The following is a 22,870-nucleotide window of genomic DNA, read 5'->3' on the forward strand; positions in this document are numbered from 1 at the left end:
AAGGGTAGTTCTATTTAGATAAAATTTTCCAAAATTGTCTATTATAATTTTGAGCATTTTTCATGAAAAAAAAAAAAAAACTCCCGAATAACTTTTTCCTCGTAAACGGAAGTCTCCATTTTTTTTTTTTTTTTTGAATGTTCCTATTTCGTAGAAATTAATTTACTAATTGTGCTGCAAATCTAGGTCAATTTGATATGCGTTGTGAAAATTAGGGTCGTCAATATTTGTGTAGAACGATGGCACATATGGTTAAGCAATTTTAACATTTACCTCATAAGAGTAATTTATAGAATGAATTGAGTCACGCGTGTTATCAATCAAGATTTAAGAGACAGATGGGAGAAGTGTAGAGTTAGGTCAGTATATTATGCTGGTTTAGTAAAATTGGGAACTGCTCTCAAAGAATATGATTGACCAGATGCCGTATGTTTTGAAATGAGTGGTCAGTTGATGATTGCCGCTGTTACGTGTTCAGCGCATCGACTTCCTACATCATAATTGCTGGTTTTCTAAATTGAGCTCACTATCCCTTAATTAAGAGTTTGTTAAACTCTTTTTAACTGGGGACAACTTTCATTAGTCAAAATATTCTAGTTACTATCCTATTCTTGTTTTCTTTGAAAACAAGTATATATATATATATAGTCGTATACTAGAATGAGGTTTAATTAAATTTGATGGGACCGATCTTGCTTCGGTTGAATGAAAATTCGGTTAAACCAGTTTTGATATATAGTACTGTATATTTGATATATTTTCAACGTGAAAAGAAAGAAACATTGTTGGGAAAATGTATACAACTAAAACAATGAAGCTTGTGGAAAAATTGGATATTTTCTTTCGCTTAAGTTTAGATGGACGCTTTTCTTTTAAACAATTCGATTAACCCGGAAATTCTGTTAAGCGAGGACTATAGTGTATTAGTGTTGTGAGTATATACCAGTATACTTACATTTTTTAAAATAGTGTTGGTTAAAATTACCATAATTTTCTGTTGGTATTAAATGGAATCTACATATTGTTTTTATATTAATGATAAACTTGTGAAGGATATCACTCTTACCAAGCGCTGGAGAGAAACCTTTAAACGAATTCAAAACTGTTTCTTACGCAATACGCATAATGTATAAAGATTGTTTTAAAGCAAAGGACAAATTTCGTATTTTACAATGTTATTTATTTCAGTCTGCACTGATTGAAATACTTAGTTATAGTAGATATATGATACACAATTGACTTGATTTTTTCTGTTATTTTTGTACTAATACGAGGGGCGTATTTCCAAAACATGCTAAATCCGTGTGATAGAATTTTTCAGAAAGGGCAAAAAAGTATATCTTTTTACATTGAAACACTATCGCAAAGATTCAGAAAACCACTTATAGACTATAGAAAGAGGATTATGCTGGCAAAATTTTAAAAATGTCCAAGATCTAAAAGTCAGGGTAATGAAACGGTTTAGTTGGTGTATAGCATGTTTTGGCAACAAACTTGGTGTTTAGCATGTTTTGAAAACAATATTTGAGGATTTAGTATATTTTGACACTAAAGAGGGTAAGTATTGAACTATGACTTCACAAAGATTTTAATTCTTTAAACAAAGTTACAAAATGTATGGAATGCATACCAAAACAAAAAATGTTGTTGTTTAATGTGGTTAGCATTTTTCTTTCTTGTGTGGCATATTAACGTACATTTCATTTAAAAGAGAATTATTGAGAAAATTTCCATTACATGGACGCTCCGTAACATAATATTCTAAAACAGGTTTTGTAATATAATAAATTCTTTCAGGTGTTTAATAAACATCATTCTCAGCACTTCCATGCGTTAATCCTCTTCAATATAGAAATCAACATTGTCACCTGCATTCGGGTTACAAAATTTAAGACAGTCCTTGTAGTAGTCCAGTGTGCCCCACGTGAGACCCATTTCTTGTAATAAATTCTTCACATCCCTAATTTTATCTTCACTAGCATGTGTGGTGCGTCTAACTGGTTTCAAATCAAGAGATGATTTCGTATAGTTCTGTTTCAAATTCTATGTTCAGTACTTGCGATAGAATACAAGGGTTTGAAGTTAACTACATTCTGTGATGGATCATCAACGACAGTACTTTTGCATTTACGATGTTGAAACCTTGTTCTTCTTCAGAATTTTATGTGCACAATCTTTCTATTGTTGTACCATTCGGTTTTCCCAACAATATGAAGGGTACTACTTTCTGATAAAACTTTATCATATTCTGCAGGCTGCACTATTGTTTCAATTCTTCTTAAGCGTTTTTCAACTTGCCCCAATGTCCTATCAGCGGGCATATAAGAATAACCCTGCATCGGAAAGTACCATTCAAACTGTAACTTTTTCTTCTGAAAGAAGCACATCAACATCTAAAACATTGCGTAGTTCTTGTTTTGAACTGTACACGAATCGGAGAAGAATCGCAGACCTGTAATTCCTTCCAAAGTAATTGGAGTGAACATTTTGTTAAGCAACTGTGACAAACATGATACAATTTTATTTCAGCTGCGTTCATATTCGGTTTCCATCCATTAAAAAAAAAAAAAAAAATGTTTCTTAAAGCGAGAAGTCCTTATCATGCAAAACCACTGTACTTGCTCCGAGTCGTGAAGCTTGGGCTCTAAACCAATCAATCATTGCTTGAGCTCTGATACATTGGAAAACTTCGGTACAATTCGTGGAGCCGCTTCCCGAGCGCACACTTGGAGAAACGTCAAACAGCTGAAATTCGCCAATAATGTTGCAAAATTTTGAAGACAATGTAAAAGAGTATTAAAAAAAGCATTTAAAAATTACAACAATAACAACATTAACAATTATTCTAAAACGGTAACAAAAACACGAATAGTAACAATGAGAATATAATGCAACAAAAAACATTAACAAAACGGAACCTAGGTCAAGCATCACGACTCGGCGCGGATACTATAGTACCACAGTTGTCGTGAGTAAAGCCTGTCCTATTGACGTCTTCGGAAGAGGTTGATTTTGCACTAAGTCGAAATTTACGGTAATTGTATTATCTGACCTACGATTCAATTCTTCAAAACAAGGCTTTGCTCTAGCTCTATGTACCATATTTCTAACTAGAAGTTTCTTTCCCTCATCCTCCTAGCGTACATTTTATGCCATGAAATTGGATATAGCATATTTAGGAAATAATTGTTTTCGTAGTTGTTATGTTTTGGCACTAAAGTGAAATTTCGAACAGAATTTACCACAAAAAATAATTACAAAATTTAACGTAAGAGGTTTCATAGTATACTCTCCCATATTCAATTCGCAATCGGACATTTTTGGATTTAGTATGTTTTGGAAATACACTCCTCATATTTAATCTAAGAGGACCACAAGAATAGATCTTGAGGATCACTTGTAGTGCGCGAACTACAGTTTGAGAAATAGTTTTAAGTCAAGTAGCTATCTAATTGCTTATAATGCTGAAAATATCAGAAATGTTTACTCACTGGAAACCAAACACAGCATCTCGAACCAGAGGCATGCGCGCTAACATTTGATACACTTGAATACTTTATTTTGTTAACACATTACACATTATGATAATCATTTTTAAAAATCAGTTTACTACTTCTAATGTTTGTTAACATTTGCATCTTATGTGTTTTCTGTGGTTAGAAATTATAACTGTAAATGTACTTTAATGTAGAATTATTATTATTATTACGTGACTGTTTTTCACGTGATTTTCAAAATGTAATCCTTTTGACCTAATTGAGAACCTGCAGCCCGGTTGTCCATTAACAGCATCGATGTGCTTGTTGACTTCCAACTTGTGTCCTTCCGGTGTGCTGTGATGATAATGGCCCTCTTTTACTCTTTTGACCTCCATCCATTTCACTAGCGACCGATGCGGGCTAAAAGCCGGTTACATTTACCTTGTTTAACGCCCTTTGCACAAGATAAGTTCAGCTAATTTTCTGGGAAATGACCACACTGAATGTATCTTTTTTTTTAATGTTCATATTTTTTTTTCGTTCTTCTTCTTTATGTGTTTGTATCAACATTGTTTTATGTAGTAGTGTAATACATTTAGATTTTATATTATTACTATTATTATTATTATTATTATTATTATTATTATTATTATTATTATTATTATTATTATTATTATTACTTTGTTAAGCTTGTACAGTAGGCACTGCATTTTGCCATATCTTTCAAAAACAAAGTGTTATTTGTGCATAATTTTGAAAATGTAGGAAAAAAAGGTTCGGAAAATGAGGAGATTATTATTAGTATTATCATTTTGTTATCTAATCATGAACAGTAGTTAATTTCAGAAAAATAAACACACTGCTGAACAAGACTGCACTTATTTAATATAAAAACACATTTACACGTGACGTTTCGATCTTCTAGCCAAGATCCTCATCAGACGTACACTGAGTGTACTGAGGATCTTGTCTAGAAGATCGAAACTGAGTGTACGTCTGATGAGGATCTTGGCTAGAAGATCGAAAAGTCACGTGTAAATGTGTTTTTATATTAAATAAGTGCAGTCTTGTTCAGCAGTGTGTTTATTTTTCTCATTTTATTCGCAAGACGTTGACTATGATTGTGTGTTAGTTAATTTCGCTTAGTTTTAGAACAATCCATAATACTCTGTTACAATACATTTTCCGATTTCGGAACATGTATATTACGTACCATTTCATATTCGAGTGCCAATACAAAAGAAGAATTCTTATATACTTTGGTGTACGGGATCCCGGGTTTGATTTCCGGTGGAAGTCCTTGAACATTTTTGAACACATTATGATGTTTCGGATTCTACCCTAAACTGAACAACGACGTCTCATGTAGCCTCGATGTTGCAAAGGGTTGCTGAACTCCAATAGCGTTACAGTTTCGGCAAATTAACTTTGCCGAAACTGTAACGCTATTATTTATTATTAATATATGCTTTGGTCAGAATTTGTCTGTTATGGAATAAGCTATGATCTGGAACCCATCGCAACAGCAATGCCGACATCAACTGCAAAAAGTCCAATCCAAATTTATCAAGTACTTGACATACAAAAGAATTGGAATCTATCCATCTTATGAAAGCTTTCTAACATTAATAGACAATTTCTGTATCCCTACATTTGAACAAAAGCGAAACGTGATATATCTTATTTTTGTCCACAAAGTAATACTTGTACAGATCTGACATCGTTACTAAATTTTCATATCCGGACACTTAAAATTTGTGCTGATATCTCTGGCCTGTTCTATTGAAAAAAAAAAAAAAAAAAGACCAAACGTATCAGTGAAGTCACCAATCTGGAGAATATGCTCTTCTTATAACAACATATGTGTTAAACACAAAGAAATTGACATCTGTAATATAAACTATATGTTTAAGAAAACTATTGTACATTTATTTTATAATACACTAATACTACATTTGGGCTTTTGTGTTGATGATAAATAAATAAAGAAAGAAACTTCGCTCTTTCTCGTGATATTTTCGTATGGGTGTAAGCACTGCCACATTCAGTGTACAAGGGAATTAAGTCCACTGTTTTTTTTTTTTTTTTTTTGAGGGGTATAATTTTGGATATATTTCATTTTTAACATCTCTATGTGAGGCTCCTTTTAGAGTTTAAAAGATTCATGGCCAGATATTGCAAATAACTAATACATAATGTGAAAAACGGTTAATTTTTCCAGGTACTTAAGCGTACCGTACCAACTTTATGTCTCTTTCCCTCATAACTTTGGTAATTGAGTATGATTCCCTTTTGTGCTTTCAATGTCTCACTTGTTATTCTGTTGTCAATCAAATCATAATCTTTCTTCTCCTTTCCCCCGCATTTCAGACCACGTTTCGCCGAATTCAATTTCCTCTTAGAGTCTGACCAATTTTTTTTCTTTTTACTAGTTATCTTTCAGAGCTATTCTCCAATTTCTTCATCATTCTCTTATTATTATTATTATTATTATTATTATTATTATTATTATTATTATTATTATTATTAATAATAATAATAATAATAATAATAATAATAATAATTAATTAATTAATTAATTTATTTATTTATTTATTTGTTTATTTATTTAGAACGCTTCTTATACATATTTTACACAGTATCGCTTTTTTGTAGTTTCCGTTTTTTCTTGTATGGTACAATTACTCATAACGTGCTTTTCGTGTACATTTGACATTAATTTTATCTCTGCTTAGCTTCTTTCTTTTTATGAATCTGGGAGTTGCAGAATGAACTCTGGACGATATATTTGATCTGTATTTACATCATTTGTAAGCAGCGTGGCTATATATTCTATACACGACGAGACCTACATTTTATGGTGCATTCGATGTTCTCCCACCTGGATGTGAATTTGGGAACTCATACACGAAAGGCACTGCACCAGCGAAGAAGATTGGACAGTATCGTTCATAAGCTTATTTTATTGATAGATTGCTTTATACTGTATAATGGCGCAATATAATATGAACGGAACGCTGTTCAACAAAATTAAACCCAAAGTAATTGACCCTGAAGAATGGCAATTAGTGATTACCAAACATCCTATATGAACATTGTAAATATGAGTCTTAAAAAGATGTACTGATTTTCAAATTCAATCACTTAAAATACAGCCGCTAGTGTTTACCACGAAACGAGAAATATATTTTCAAATCGAGACGAGACAAGAAATTTCTGGAGTGTCGTAGGCAGTACTAGTTCACCCAAATCTTGATTCTCAGTCTCTGTTTTGGTGTTACATGCTTCATAGTATAAAAGCTATACTTTGGTAAAGTGATTTTAAGAGCACAGTGAGGGGTATTTGTCGGCGTTTAAAAGTACGCGGTCATTATACAATATACTCCAATAATAAATAGCACATCCTTCGTGGACCTCTCGTGACGCGGAAAGATTCTGGTAACTTCTAGATGAAAATAAGAAAAAACAGGACATTTTTATGCATAAATTTACAATACGAGACGAGACTTGAAATGTTTCCGAGAATGGAAACGAGACTTGAAAGAATTCTTCGAGAATCAAGGCTAGACGAGACTTGTAAAAAAGATGCGAGACGAGACAACCTTATTTCTCATCTCATGTGCAATACTAACAGCCAAAACTTGAGCATCGAACTTTGTTCTGAAAACTTTTTCATCCATATGTAACGTATTTTGAAAGAACTGCTTGCAAGAAATAATTTTAACACAACAATACATAAATTATGAAATATGAAATTTGAATATTTACGAATAATAAACTCGGGGTTGTAATATTGATACACTACCAACATATTACCTTCATTGGCTAGAATCCAATTTGCAAATCAAGATATAAAAATTTTGAAAGAGATTTAAAAATTCTACTTTTGTAAAACACGTATACCAACCACTTCACCCCCTCTCCTTAAAATTAAATTATGTTATTGGTTTACAGTTCATTCCAAACTAGACAAGCATAGATGACAGGGAAGACACAAATATATTTATCTACAATTCCTGTTTACCTTCTGATACGTACTTTTGACTTCGTGGTTTATAGTTCGATCATTCATAAGAATTAGTATGAATCTTTCAAATGCCTCTTTTTATGAAGTTAATCGGTATTGAGAGCAGAAAATTAATTTATATATATACAAAGATAACGGCAATTAAGAAGAATCGTAAGGCAGATGACATTCGGATAATTTTGAATAAAACCAACACAGAATAGAGACACCTTTTCCTTAAATGATGGAATTTTCATTTTTTCATAATAGTCATAAGTCATAATTATGGGTTCTAAAGCTGCAGTTACTGAAACATTTATTGTTTATTTCCATCTATCTTTACAAGAATACACTTACTCTGGATAAGCTTCCCTTTCAATAAATAGAAATATAGAGAAATAAATAAGGCACGTTGATGAGGTGTCAGTATCATGTTGCTTTAGATCCAAAAATAATGTGCTACTAAAAAGATTAATATTGACAGAATATCAAAATAGAGAAACAAAATCAACAAAAAATAAACTAATAATGACGGACACGTGAAATGTTGCTGTTCATATCTATTACACTTACATTTGTGAACATGTTCTTATATCATTCATAAGCTTGAAGGATATTTTCGCACTTTTTGACAATCATACGTGGGTGGCTTATTACAAATTGATCTGGGTTTAGAATATCGTGCAATTTTTCTCGCTGTTCATGGAATTTTCTCAAGATATGGAATACTCGCCTTCAAGATATTGAAAGAGGAGCGACCTTGACAATTTAAATATACAGTCCAGTGTAATTTTACCACGAAATGTGTCGCGGAAGTTTAGTGTAAATAGTGGTAAATAAAAAAAAAAGTGGGAAAGAAAGCAAGGTTGTCATGACGACCGGAAAGGACGAATAGTGACTTAAAAAACACTGTCTGGTCTGATATTTGCATAGAATTATACAGTATATAAAAAAAGTAAGAAGGTAAAAAAGGATTAGAAGAGCAAAGGAAAGAAGCAGAATCAATGAGTGTGGTTGGCTCTTAGAATCAACCTTGGTTAGATGTGGGTGAGTTGCTGGGGAAATAATTTTCATTCCAACACTTCATGTCATCGCATCGTCTCGTCCTCATCCTACATTTCGTTGGCTATTTTGCGGCCTTGTCGCAGGGCGTCTGATGCACCCGGCGGTTAATTATGGAACAAACTCTACTAGAATTAATTAGTTTCGTCTCATACACCCACACCCACACACACCCATACATACATATACAAACAATACGCGTGCCATATACATATACACATACACATACACACACATACACAGCGCCGCCACGCGGTCTGGATGGTGGGTATCATGATGATAATTCTCCCATATCCATCCATATACCTCACTCTTCGTCTACTCTCTTACCCATTCTCAAACCCTTATGTAATGTAATATAATGTCCCTATGCAAACACTAAACATTTCCCCAAATGTTACTATGTCCATAAGCACGATCCTTTCTCATCGTACATGTAAAACAGTTAAAAAAAAAAAAAATAAATAAAATAAAAGAAACAGAAGAGAACTAGACAGACCACTGATGACTTTTATGAAATGTAACCGGGTTTTTATTAGTCACGTTTCGGATATTTTTTTAAGTCATGTACGAACGTATTTTAGCATGGCTTTTGTCTGCAGTAAAATATCAAAGCCATGTTATAGCACTTTCCAACCAAATGGCAATAAAAAGTTTTGATTCATTGTAACTTTAAACAAACGTTTCTTGCATGTGTGCTTAGATATTTATTTTCTCAATACATTGGAAAAATAAAATAAAATAAAATAAATTTAAGAAACAAGATGAAACAAAACGTACTAAAAAGTAAAATAAAAATTCTGAATTCAAGAAAATTACTTTTAAGAAATGTTCTATTTAGGACTATGCATGATTAATAAGAAAAACATGGGGAGCACCAACAATTTATAAATTCTTTCAATTCTCATGTAAATCAAATTATTGTGTATATGAAAGCGCTTCTCATGCTTTTCTTTTTAGTCATAGATTTAAAAAAAAGTGGCGAATGATCTATTCAGAGCTATGCAAGATTGAAAGAAAAAGCATGGAGACCGTGATCAATTTATACATGCTTTCAATTCTCATGTAAGTCAAGCGTTCCTCATGCTTTTCCTTTTAGTCAGATATTTTTTTAAGTGACAAACGATCTATTTAGGCTTACATATATGTAAGAACAATGAAATATTGTTTGTCACCTGACTTCTGTTGTGCAAAATTTCAACATTGTATGCCGTCGTCAAATGAAGTAAAATAAGGTTGTAATATTTGAGGATACGGTTGAACCATTATAACTTGAAGAAAAACATGTAAAAATTATTACAATCACTTTTTTAAAAAATGATCAATGTTTGATTTTCGTTTGTTTGTTTCCTTTCTAATACTATTTGTTTGACCTAAGCACTTTTGTCTAAATATATGGTCAGCAGCAAAAACAGTACTCTTTCGTGGCATCTGTGTTTTGTTTCTGTGCATGGAATCCACGGTTTAATTTCTGATTAGGATACTTGCCTCAGACTAATTGTTCGAATCCCACTTTTGAAACAGTGGCTTCCGTCTCATACAGCCCTGATTCTGACAAGAGACTAAATTTGGGATACGGACAAAATCTCGCGGCCGAAACATCGCCGCCCAAAATCTCGCCGGCCGAAACCTCGCCGGACAAAATCTCGCCTGGCCACAAATTCGCGTGGCCAAAACCTCGCGGGCCAAAATCTCGCCGGGCCAAAACCTCGCGTTGACAAAACCTTGCCGGGCCAAAACCTCGCCACCCAAAACATCGCGTGGCCAAAACCTCGCCGCGAATGAAACTTTTCTTTAAAATTTACCCAATGAGTTTCTTAATATGCAATTCCACATTACAAATAATAATAATAATAATAATAATAATAATAATAATAATAATAATAATAATAATAATAATAATAATAATAATAATAATAATAATAATAAGAAGAAGAAGAAGAAGAAGAAGAAGAAGATACAAAACATTGTGTGCGTGGGCTTTCTCGGGTTATTCCCGTTTCCTCCCACTTTCTTTATTCAATCATTTCCTTCATCCTGGTCATCTACGTCTCCTTTAACCTACAGGACATAATCAAGGGACGTCGTAAAAACTCGTATATTATTTCATACTTTCATAAATATTATTAAATTTTTGTTAAAATTTTAAGTTTTTGGATGTCCCAAAGTTCAAGAAACTAACCCCGTTACCACTTTCCTTATGCAGACTTTCTTTCCCTATAACCAGTTTAAAAACATCCTGTCGCCCTACCTTCACATTGAAATCCTCTAATACAGAAATAGAATTTTCATATGGTATCGCGGGACTTGGTCAAATACCCGTGACACTTCTTCTGAAACAGCGTCTTTTATACCATCATCCTTATCATCTGTTGGAACATTTACATTTTGGTCAGGCGAGATTTTGGGTATGGCGATATTTTGGGGCGCGAGGTTTTGGCAAGGCGAGATTTTGGCCCGCGACATTTTGAGCGGCGAGGTTTTGGCCAGGCGAGATTTTGTCCCGCGAGGTTTTGGGCGGCGAGGTTTTGGCCAGGTGAGGTTTTGGTCCGCGAGGTTTTGTACCCAAACCACTAAATTTCAATCAACTAACCCACGAAAATGGATATACACTCCTTATATGGCCTTCCTCAATTACTTTGGATCAAAATGACTAGGGTTTTCAATGCTACACAATTGCATTATCTTTACACCAAAGAAATTGAATTAAAATTGTCAAATTGTTCCAAGTTTATAGAAATTACGTATCGCCAAAACCGATAACTGTACGAACTCGCTCGTGTCTAAGTGATTAGCATACGTGCCTTTGGCGTGGAAGACCCGGGCGGGTAGTATTCTCGACGTGAGCTCATGTGGTTCTAATTCCACGTTAAGCTGTAGGTTCATACCTCATGTAGCCTCTTTGCTGAAAGGTACGCTAAACTTAAAATCAAATCAAATCAGATAACATCATATGAGTGATCAAAATGACTTTGTCTACAATACATAATACAGGGTGGCCCAAAAGTAGGTATACACCCCTGCATTGATTAAGTATAACATTCTAGCTTATGGGTTTATTTGCTTCGGCTGTTCAGGATTTAAGGTATAAGTAAAAAGTCATTAAGAACAAATAATAAAGAAGCTAGATCTACCTGTTTGATAACAATAAGAAATGATATGAAATACAGTGAGCTGATCAGTACGGGACTGTATACCTACTTTTGGATCACCCTGTATTACTGAGTAAGAAACATTGAACATTAGTGTTCTGTGTTAGTACGGTGTGGACGATAAAGCGCAGTACACAATGAGTACAGTACAAATTCATGTACTGGTATACAGTAGGTCAAACGTTACTGGTGCAAAATGGAAGATCTCTCTACCTTTCAGATTTTCAAAGGGATACGTATTTTGTTGGTGAATATGTACTCAAGACTGCCAGCATATTAGATATATTGTGATTGCTTTATTTAATAGTACGTTTGACACAATCCGCTTTTTCTGAAAGTTATAAATCATTGCCGTATTTATCTTCAAAACTTTTTTTTTTTTTTAAGCAAGTAACATCAACTTCTCGTTGTCTTCATCATTTTCCCCTTTCTAAAATTGCAAGACTTTATAAATAAGTTTCCAGACTTTCCTGCACTTGAAAAAAAGTTTTAGCACTACATAGACTTCTGAAGCCTCTTGTGTCCTCACAAACCTCCCGACCTCTTTATTTGTAGCATCTCCGTAAGGAAATCGAAAGTTCATCGTAGGAATGACTACCTCTATTGCTTATGAAATCCGAAGGTTCATCCGGCGTGGGAGACCCGGGTTCGTTTTCCAGTGGGAACTCATGTGGTTCAGATTCCACGTTAAGTACAGGTCTACGTCTCATATAGCGTAGGTACTGAACGGGACACTAAACCAACCAACCAGTCAAAGATTCATCAATGTACCTAATTAGGATTGTTGATTCTATGATCTTATGTTATATTATCCTCCCAACTTGTACTTGTCTTGTTCAAAAGTTTCTTTCAAGTGGTTTTTCAATATACCTTACTTTATGTAGCTTCACTATTTTCAATGTGAGGGATATATCTTGCTTATTTCAAACGCCGCGATGCTAATATCCACAATATATTCGCTAATACGCATATTAATGAGTTATATATTCACTTTCACTCTTTCTCTCTCCTTCCAATTCCCAGCACTTATTTCGATACTTTTCTCGAGTTCAACAACTAGCTTACTATTAACTCCTCTAAGTCAACACGAATAATTAAACAACAATACTAACACGAGATACAGTTAAGAATTACCACTGGAAGACAAATCTGCTGTGCGTTAAGATTCTGGTTGAGGTGCGTTAACCACCTGCTGTTTGGGTTTTTAGCTTTTGATTTACAAATGAAGTGGTTAGAGGATAAAGATGGTATGTAACAAATTATACATTTCGGGAAAATTGGACTTACACGACTATGTCTGTTATCATACACCCTTCATCGTTTCCAAATCTCTTCACTGGGACGAGATGATGTGTTATCTAGCATGACTAACATGTAACACGTGCATGAACCGCCTGAATTTAACGTTTCGAAACACGTAACATAACACCTTTATCCTCTAAGCGCTTCAAATATTTAAGGAAGTATACTTCTCTTTATCTAAAAACGAATAATGGTTTTAGTGGTTTATGTAGGGTAAAGAGTGTTTATAAAATTAGCATACTGTATAAAATAAAAAAGGAAAGAAGAATATCATATATGTAAAAGGAAATAGTTATTAGTTGATGTTGTTATTATAAGATTTGCAAGGATTTTAGGTGGATGGAAAATAATAAATGGTAGTTAACCATCAACTTCTAAATAGAAGTTTTTTTTTTTTTTTTCAAGTAGCTAATCATCAAAATTGCAAGTTTCTATAGTTTGTTTCTACTGATTTCCTTTTCATCTTTACTTCAACAAAATGAATTAGTATATATGTAAAAATTAATATTACTTAAATTTTGTTAGATAAATATTAAAATTAAGTACCATAGAATCTACCTTTAACAACGAAATGGGCATTTTAAGAAGAAAACAATAAAATCCAGTTCATTTCCCGTTCAGTAATCTGTGTTCAGACTGAAGTATTAAGATGTATCATAGTTAGTCAATAGTCTTAAATTAAAGTCAGAATAGGCATCTTTTTCTGTCCTCAATCGGACGTTGATAGACAACATGGGTCTTTGGTTCAAGCTGGCTCGGGTTTGATTCCTGGTGAGGATACTCACTCAAAAAAAAGTGTGAAAGGTTTTGCAGGGCAGCCATCTCGAGTGACATTTCTGTTTTTTTTTCTTATTCACATCAGACAAATGCCGAGATGGTACCTAACATATACTGTAGGTCTCAGGCCGCTTCCTTCCTTCATCAATCCTTTCTTTCTTCCGTTTCCTCGGATAGTATGATCACTGAGAGACGTCATCCCTCGTACATGACGGACTAACATGGCTATAGATGCCGAAAGCCCAGAAATCCTAGACAAAATGGATAAATTAAATTTTCTGTCTACTATTTTGGTGTTTGTTTTATCTACTGATATAACAGTTCTCTTTTCTTAATATCGTCTAGAGATCCCGGTTTTGGTCGTTCACCCACAATTCATTCTTTTCAGATTTCAGGCAATATTGCATTGACTTTCAGCGTGTGACAGTACAAATCTCTTTCTTTCTTTTTTTTTTTTTTTCGAAAGTTAGTATTTAAGCTCAAAGACATGCGTCTTAAACCGTTTCTGATACATTATACTTGTACGACCGTTACGAGTGTACGATTATAAAATGTCACTTATTTTTTTTTTCATTTCTTCTTTCGTGCAAAATATATAGAAAAGCTGATATAAAGGGGAAACTTCTCTTGAATTAGCAACACTGATCTTTAAAAGGCAGCATGGAACTCTGAAATTGTATGATGAATAATTAATAAATTATTAACTATATAATTTCCAGAAGCTTTGTAACTATAGATGCTGAAGTTTTTAAAATGTTAGCAATTAAAAGTACAGTAGGAGATAGAAAAAGTTTATAACGTGTGTGTGCGGCAATACAATTTTGCACGTGGACAAAAAAAAAAAAAAAAAAAAAAAAAAACTTTTTAGTTGCTTGTATGATTAAATGGATTTCATATCGCACTTCGTCTCTTTCCGGAAACAACCTCCGTCATTGTACTAGCATACGTTTATAGGTATATGACCCGTAGATTAGTGGTTAGAGATATGGGCTTTGGTGCGGGAGACTTGCATTCGATTCTCGATGGGAGTAAATGTAGTTCGAACTTCTCGTTAAGTTGTAGATCCGTACCATATAGTTTCAGTGCTGTAAAGGAACATTGAATTCCAGAACAAACAAATAAAAGGAAGTTCAAATAAGACCGTATTTAAATATTTTACACTCTTGGGTCTAAAAAAAAAGTGCCCTCTCCCCCGTATTTTGTTTACATTCAGTTACGGGGATGTATATGTAAATTGGTTGTGCTGTGGTACCAAAATTATTTTTAGTTTAGATCGTATTGAACTTACCAAGAGAAAAGGATCGTATCGATTATTTATTGAATTCATCTTTTCTTAATTGCACCTTCCAGTATCATCCATGGCAGATAAAACTACTGCATATAGTTTTTGTATCACCATTTTCTATGATTGTCTTTATAATTTTATATATTTTCATACAGGTAATGCATTTTTCATTATTATTTTGACTGCTTGTGAATTATCTCTTTAAAGAGAATGTAATAGACTCTATATTACTCTAGAAAGTAATAGACTAATATACTAGAAATTAGTGTTTAGCATAAAATATAGGACACACAATGTAAAAATAACAGGACACACAATGTAAAAAAAAAAATCACTAGCAAAGAGACGGAGTAACCGTCTCCTGAAACAGGAGGAAAAAAGTCGAAAATTACTGTATGTACATTGCTAAAACTTAATTACAATAGCATTTATGATAAATCTTCTTTAGCTTCCTCAAATTTCAATTAAATTTCAATGTTAAATTTAACAAGACAAGATGCTGAAATACCACCTTCCGTGCACGTAGTAGCGTGTTCGATTCTAAGCGATGATAGTGTTCACCTCAGGTACAAACCTGATATCCGAGTAGTGGATTTGATCTCATTCGAAGCAGTCTCATCTTACATGACTTGGGAAGAAATATCAATCAATCAATCAATCAATCTGAAGTTTGATTTTTATTGTGTTTTGGGGTTTTCTCGGGGTACTTCCGTTTCCTTCCACATTATCATTCCACAAATTCTTCTATCATCATTCATTTGCCTTAATCATTCGTCTCCTTTGTCCTGAAGGGCATAATCGTGGGACGTTAAACCGAAAAAATAATTCCATTTCATTTTTAAGTCTAGTTTTCTTTTGTAACATTATGTACAGCAGAATTTCAAAACGTTTTGTACGTACTTAATAAGCACCTCAGATTTAATGTTATCGTTCATTGAGATTTATAGACGTGAGAATTCTATTGTAATACATATCAACATCTTTATGTCTTTTCCTTATAAATTTATTTAATTTTATTATTTGTTTATTGAAGTTCCCTTTTCAGCACCAATGCTATATAAGACGTGGAACTTGAGTTTAAGGTAGAATCTGAACCACCGAAATGTATTCAAATCTTTTCAAATGTTGTTTCAATCAAACCCCGGGTACCAAAGGCGCACGCGCTGGCTACAAGGTCATTCTCGGAGTGGTATCTTGACGGTTAGGACGTTATTACCACCTCCTAATTCCCAAGTTTACACTGAGAAGAATTCCATTTCAATTCCTTTTAAGCTTCTGTAGCGAGGACTCTTTATTTATAAAAAAAGAAATGGCCTCTATCATTTTGTTCTGTGTGGCATTGATCCAATATATATAAGACATGTCATTAATAAGTTTCAAGACATCCTTTTCATCTATGAAAGTTAAAAGTTCCAGTGAAAGACTCTTTAACGTAAAGTTTGCAGTTTTCTCTGCTAATTGGATAAACATTTTCTTAAATAAAATGCAGAAATTATATAGTTGTTGACGTGTTGAAAGAAGGCTTCCCATATTGACTGTAGAAAACTCAAGGGACCATACTCAGAATCTTATTATTAATGATCGTTACTAAAAATATGCATTCTTAACTTTTCAATACTATATAAAATTATTCAAATTTTTTGACAAGAACTTTCTATCTTCTATCGAAGATGTTTTTTATCCTACTCAAGGTTCTTCGTGAAGTTGGAATGGATATTCTATATATTTACTTTTATATACTGATACTGTACTTTATGTCATTAAATTTTGCTTTCCTTTACTGTTGCAATTGGCTTTTTTTGTTAAAAAAAAAAGAGAAACTGCTCCTTGAATTAGATTGTTAAAAATAAAATTTGTAGTTAAACGTATTCCGTTGATATAGCCTGAGACTGAAGGAGGCGAACGAATGTTGATGAAATAACTATTTTGATAAAGAAATGAAAGTTTGCGGCAAATGACCAACAAATAATGCCAGAATACCTATGATAATGATATAAAGTAAGTCAAATAGTGCCGAACTACAAAATGTTGTTAAACAACTTTTCCAGACCTTTTTTTATAGGCTGAAATCTCATTGTGCAGTTCGTGACGTCAAAATTCTCTGGCGCCATATTTGTTCGATAGAAAGCTTGGAGAACAAATGTTAGTTCATGTAATAACATTTTGTAGGTAATTATTAAATTATCTACCTAAAAAAGCTCTTTATATGTAGAGTGTTAATTGTTATTGTTTTACTTACAAAAAAAATTAATGGGGAGCGTAGTTGAAACATTTGCACTTTTATGCACATGTTTTCTGCAGTTGTAGTACATGCGTGAAAAGTTGCACTGTTTTGAATGTACCACTTATACACGTGACGGCAGCCAGAACGATGCACTGTTGATATGATCGTTTCGCAGACCACCAGCAAAATAATAATAATAATAATAATAATAATAATAATAATAATAATAATAATAATAATAATAATAATAATAATAATAATAATAATAATAACAGAAAATAAAAAAAATAAACCTTGCTTACTACTTATTGTCATATAGCCTATGTTTTTTTTAAAAATCTTGTGAGAATGATTACATAAAACTATCGATGGTATTTTCTCTTTATATTTTTGGAAGACAGTAACACAATCACAAAACATGGGTTATATCACCACCACTAAGTGGTGTTGAATTTTCTGCAGAGGAATTTTAATGCAGAGAGAGTAAACAAAATACTGAAAAATAATTGGTAATCTACGTTGAGCACAATCAGATATGTGCCCGTGGAAAATTTTATAGCTCGGGGAGATTCCTTCCGGGCCACCCTTTACCACCATTTCTTTTAAAAATGCATTGTTCCTATAAGTAATATACACATAGTAATAGCGTCATGTCAAGCATAATATATATGTACGAGGTGCATGTCAAAAAGAGCCGATAGTTTTTTTTTTACTTGGAGTTGGCTATACTGATGAATTTAAGCAGTAAGGAAAAACGGCTGCTGTAATACAAATACGATTTCTGAACGCCAAAGGACAGAATGGCGCTGACATTCATCGAGAATTGTGTGCCATTTACGGGTCGACAGTAAGGAATGATGGAAAGGTCTAGCAATGGTACAGAAAGTATTCGGGAAAAACGTACAAATCTTCATGATGATGAGAATAGCGGAAGGCCTAGTATTCAGAGGGATCATCTGGTGAAACGCGATAACGAGAAAGTGTAATCCAATCGCCAATATGTACTAAGAGAATATGCACGCTTCTATATCCTGTCTTTAAACTGTTTGGCGCGTACAGAATCCATTAAATCCATGATTTCTTTCTATAATCAGAACGATTGCTTCTCGTGTTGTTAGATTATATTTACGCAACTATTGCGATGTACAATTTTTTTTAGAACACTGCAGCATGTTTTTTGAAAACGCACATGCAAATCTGTAGCAACAATAAGCATAAAAGGAACAATAGACTCCCATTGAGTTTGAAAATGCTGCATCTCTTGTTGCATAACACTACGGCAAAAGTTGCAACCCATAAAAAGTCTCTTATGTTTTAGTTCAGCGTTTCCTAACCGGTCCATCGCAAAAAAACTAGTGTACCGCCCAACACTGTGGTGTTTATTGCAAAATTTTACAATATAACATAGATATAGATTATTTCATCCAATAGGCCTGTAAGTCTAGAATTTATACGACTCATTTTATTTATTTATTTATTTCATGAAGTCTTTAGTAATAAATTAAAATTAATTTTGAAACAGACTGTGCGTCAAAGCTTGCAATAGCAGCAATAGTGATCGACCCTAACCTAACTTAACATAATGTAGAGTAATGAATCCCTACATTATGTCCCTCTATTGTTAAGTATAGTGTTTTGTCAGTAAAAAAAAAAAAAAAGGAAAAAAGAAAAAGGAAAGAAAGATAGGAAAAGATTGAGAAGCACTATGTTAATGCATTTGTCTTTTAATTAACGCCGGAATTGAGTTCTTAAAAATATTAATAGAAAGAAGAGACTAAGTTTTAAGGTCGTAATATATGCCCAATGCTGTACTTAAGTGTGCATAGTCCTAGTCGGATTCACAGCCTAGACTTAGAAATACCGTATCGAACATAGAGCTTCATCAAACTTTGGATATGAAACTAGACAATATAGCATTGAAATACGTAATCTCATCATCTTATCCTGAAGGCTATGCCGCCAGGTTGTACTTTGTAGTTGAAATAAGTTGCATAACACGTAGGAAGTGTGGAATTACCTAGCGTTGCCGATGATATAATAATACATCATGCTCATAATAGAAAACAAATACGAATAACGTAAGTTATAATAGGGGGGTGCAGTTAATAGAACAAGGTAATGCAGAAAATGTTCTGATTTTACTTTCTATTTTTCTATTTTTAATTTCCAGCAATAATTGAAGAAAGCGAAGTGAACGAAAAAAAAAAATAACGAATTCGAGATTTCAAGGCTTTACACATTTTATGACTCCCACCTGCCTATGTGCAAAAGCCTCAAACCCGCACTGTTTAGTGTATCAAGGACAATTTTAAGACTGAAGAGATTATTATTAGTCCATTACACTCGTAACTAAGGGCAGTTTGCTGGAAGGAGAACATAGAAAAATGCTCCAGCGCTTTTGTTAGGTATGGTAAATAAAATCTTATTAAAAACTGTATGCTATTGCACCGTTCCGTTCTCATCTTGATAAGGAAGTTTAGTAGCTGGGAGGTAAATGCTTTTATTGAGGATTGTCTTGAAAACAGTAAGGTGGTTTTGTTCATATTTCATAAATCATTGTTTCACTGAAAATTCTACAATATAGCAATTCATTTTTCTCACAAAATTCCAGAGAGGATAGTAGTTTGTTGACAGCAGCTATTTTTGTTCTTATTATATTTATTTTTCATATTTCATAAACCAATATTTCATAACAACCTATTTCTTTCGGGAAAAACTCCACATTGGGAAGTTTACTGAAGAGTTAAGTTCTGTTTGGACGATTTAACCCATAAAAGAAAACTCCTGAAAGAGTAAGGTTTGCCAACTCTCTCTTTTTCTATTTATTTATAACGATTCTGTTCATATTTCCTAAATAGATATTTCAATACTAACCCTACAATGTCACAATAGTTTTCTTCTTCTTTCATAAAAGCCCAAAAGGGTGTTTTATTGATGGTATAAGCTTTCTTCGGAAAAGTTTTTCAAAGAACAATTATAAAAATATTGTACATATCTCATAATTAACATCTCATCAATAACTCTATGATATGACCTAAGTTCATTTTGAAAATTGGAGTTAGAAAACGGTGTTCTGGCCTATACCATTTATTTTTCGTAAAAATAAAAAAATAAACCGGTTGAACAGTATATCTTCTTAAGAAAAATTGAAAAACCTTATTACACTCAATAGTTTTGTATTCATAAAAATTAAAGTCACTTAGTTAAGAATATTTTGTCCCATATTTCTGTGCATTCTCTGTGCCTTGTAATGTTGTTTATGCCTTCTTTCCATTTAATAGTGGAAATTCAAATTTAGCAAGTCGTGAATTCACACACAAGGAATTATAAATCATTAACTATATTTGGAAACTTGCTTTTGGTTAATCGAAGCAAGGTTTGCCGGTTTTAACATGCGATTCTCTTGAGATATATTTCATAGCCTTCACTTTATCTTTCATACAGGAATTATAACATTTGCTCGAAAGTCTTGTTACTAAATCACTTTGATATATTTTTGTATTGGTTAATGTATACTTCAAATACTAGATTTCTGTCTCGAATTAATAATAATAATAATAATAATAATAATAATAATAATAATAATAATAATAATAATAATAATAATAATAATAAAGCTTGCTATGTTCCGATAGATTGAGAGACCAATTTGTCAACACTAAATTGAAAATTCCTGTCAACATTCTAATGTAAATCAGATGTTGAATTTATTCTTGCAAAAATGTAAATAACGTAATAGATTTGTTTTAACACACGAATAACAAGTAACACTACTATTTTTTAATATTTTTGCATATAATATATTCAAGCTTGAAATAGAGGAAAGTTAGAAGCAAGTGTTAGAAGGTCGAAGGTCGAAGAGTTTGCCTTTACTCTGACAAATTTCCCACTTATATTTGATTTTTTCTTTCTTTCTTTCACGTTTCTACAAAGTTCTTGAAAGACCCGTCGAACAAATCTTTACCTTAATATGTATATAGTTTCGAAATTATAGTTTTTTTGTATCAGATAAATTTGAGAAATTAAAAATGAGGCTTAACTAATATTCATGAGTAATTTTGAGAAAGAGCCGCGCTGGCTCAGTGGTAGAGAATTCACCTATAGTGGATTGGGTCCTTGGTTCGATTCCAGCTCGCGCCAAGTGAACTCTGTGGTGAACAAACCCCGTATGCGTGGGTTTTCCCGGTGTTCTCCCGTTTCCTCCCACTTTCTTTACTCCACTATTTCATTCATTTCTCATCATCACCGTCTCCTTTAGCCTGGCCGGCATAAGCGTGGGACGTAAAACTCAAAGATTTCATTTTATTTTTAATTTGAAGAAAGGCTCCAAATATGTTATACATGCTCAGTGATGTACGAAAAAGTTCGGCAAGGAGGGATTTCGAACTCCCAAACTTATATAATTTCAGGTTTTATAAATATTTACATCTTAATATTATATATATATATATATATATATATATATATATATATATATATATATATATATATATATATATATATATTTGCATCATATCTTGTTCAAGAGGGGGTTAAAATCCAGAAATCCCCTTGTGTATGCCATTGTATGTGCTAGCATCTATTAGAATACTAAATTGCAATACTTTGGTGTATTTTGGTAGGCCAGGAAGGCGGAGATCGAAGCATAATCATGAGGGCCGAAGAAGTCGTCGAGCAGCCACGGCACGGAAGGAGAGGATTTGGGATTTCGGGGTTATCCCTTACGAAATAGACGCTAACTTCAGTGGTGGCCACAAAGCACTCTTCAAACAAGCAATGCGTCACTGGGAGAATTACACGTGCGTCAAATTTGTAGAGAGAACTCCCGAACATCCAAACTACATTGTCTTCACCGAAAGGCCTTGTGGGTAAGTAGTTGAATTTTCTTTTTCATATATATCTTGGAAATGAGATTTAATGACCACTGTTAATTGTAATGGATTCATAGGCATAATTATCATCATTACATGACTAGTAAGTCACTTGCTGAAACGTACGAGTATCATTCCCTTCGACCTGTCGCAAGAAGCATCTTTCATTAATATATTTAATTACTTCTAAAATTTACTTATAATAAAATTCTACGACACACACACAACACACACACACACACACACACATATATATATATATTGGAACTAAATAATAAACATAGCTATTGAATGATCATATATGTTTATGAAACTTAAATATAATATTTCGCTTTTCAAAAATCAAGAACTTAAGATTAAAAGTATTCAGAAGGACTATTTTTCAAAAATCATAATCTGCCAAAGTGTCTATTTGTAAGTATGGTTTCATCTGAGTTAATTCGGATTCAAGAATCAGACAATCATAGAGATTTTACAACAGAGTAAGCACAGGAAATTTAAAATCAGTTTTATTACTTTATATTCACAACAACCTATTGAAAATCTAAGTATCTGTGTTAACGTGTAATTCATCTTTCAAAAAAAAGTTCTGAAGAATGGCTATCAATAGTAATCAGTAGAGCAACCCACTTTATGCTTTATTTTTTGTTTAATTATGCTTAATTTTTTTCAAATCATGCTTTATTATGCTTTATTGTTAATTTTAACTATT

At 33.0% G+C, this 22,870-nt stretch overlaps 1 protein-coding gene across 1 annotated transcript in view; it reads left to right on the forward strand.

Moving 5' to 3' along the window:
• The window catches only part of tok (tolloid-like protein 1 tolkin), a 288,653-nt gene that overhangs the window by 161,749 nt on the left and 104,034 nt on the right, over nucleotides 1-22,870 (forward strand). The window contains exon 3 of the mRNA XM_081771019.1: nucleotides 21,910-22,155. Coding sequence (XP_081627145.1) covers nucleotides 21,910-22,155 — 246 coding nt within the window. The remainder of the gene's footprint in view (nucleotides 1-21,909; nucleotides 22,156-22,870) is intronic.

This window comes from Thermobia domestica, chromosome 1 (genome assembly GCF_964235325.1).
Source record: "Thermobia domestica chromosome 1, izTheDome1.hap1.1, whole genome shotgun sequence".
Classification (NCBI taxonomy): domain Eukaryota; kingdom Metazoa; phylum Arthropoda; class Insecta; order Zygentoma; family Lepismatidae; genus Thermobia; species Thermobia domestica.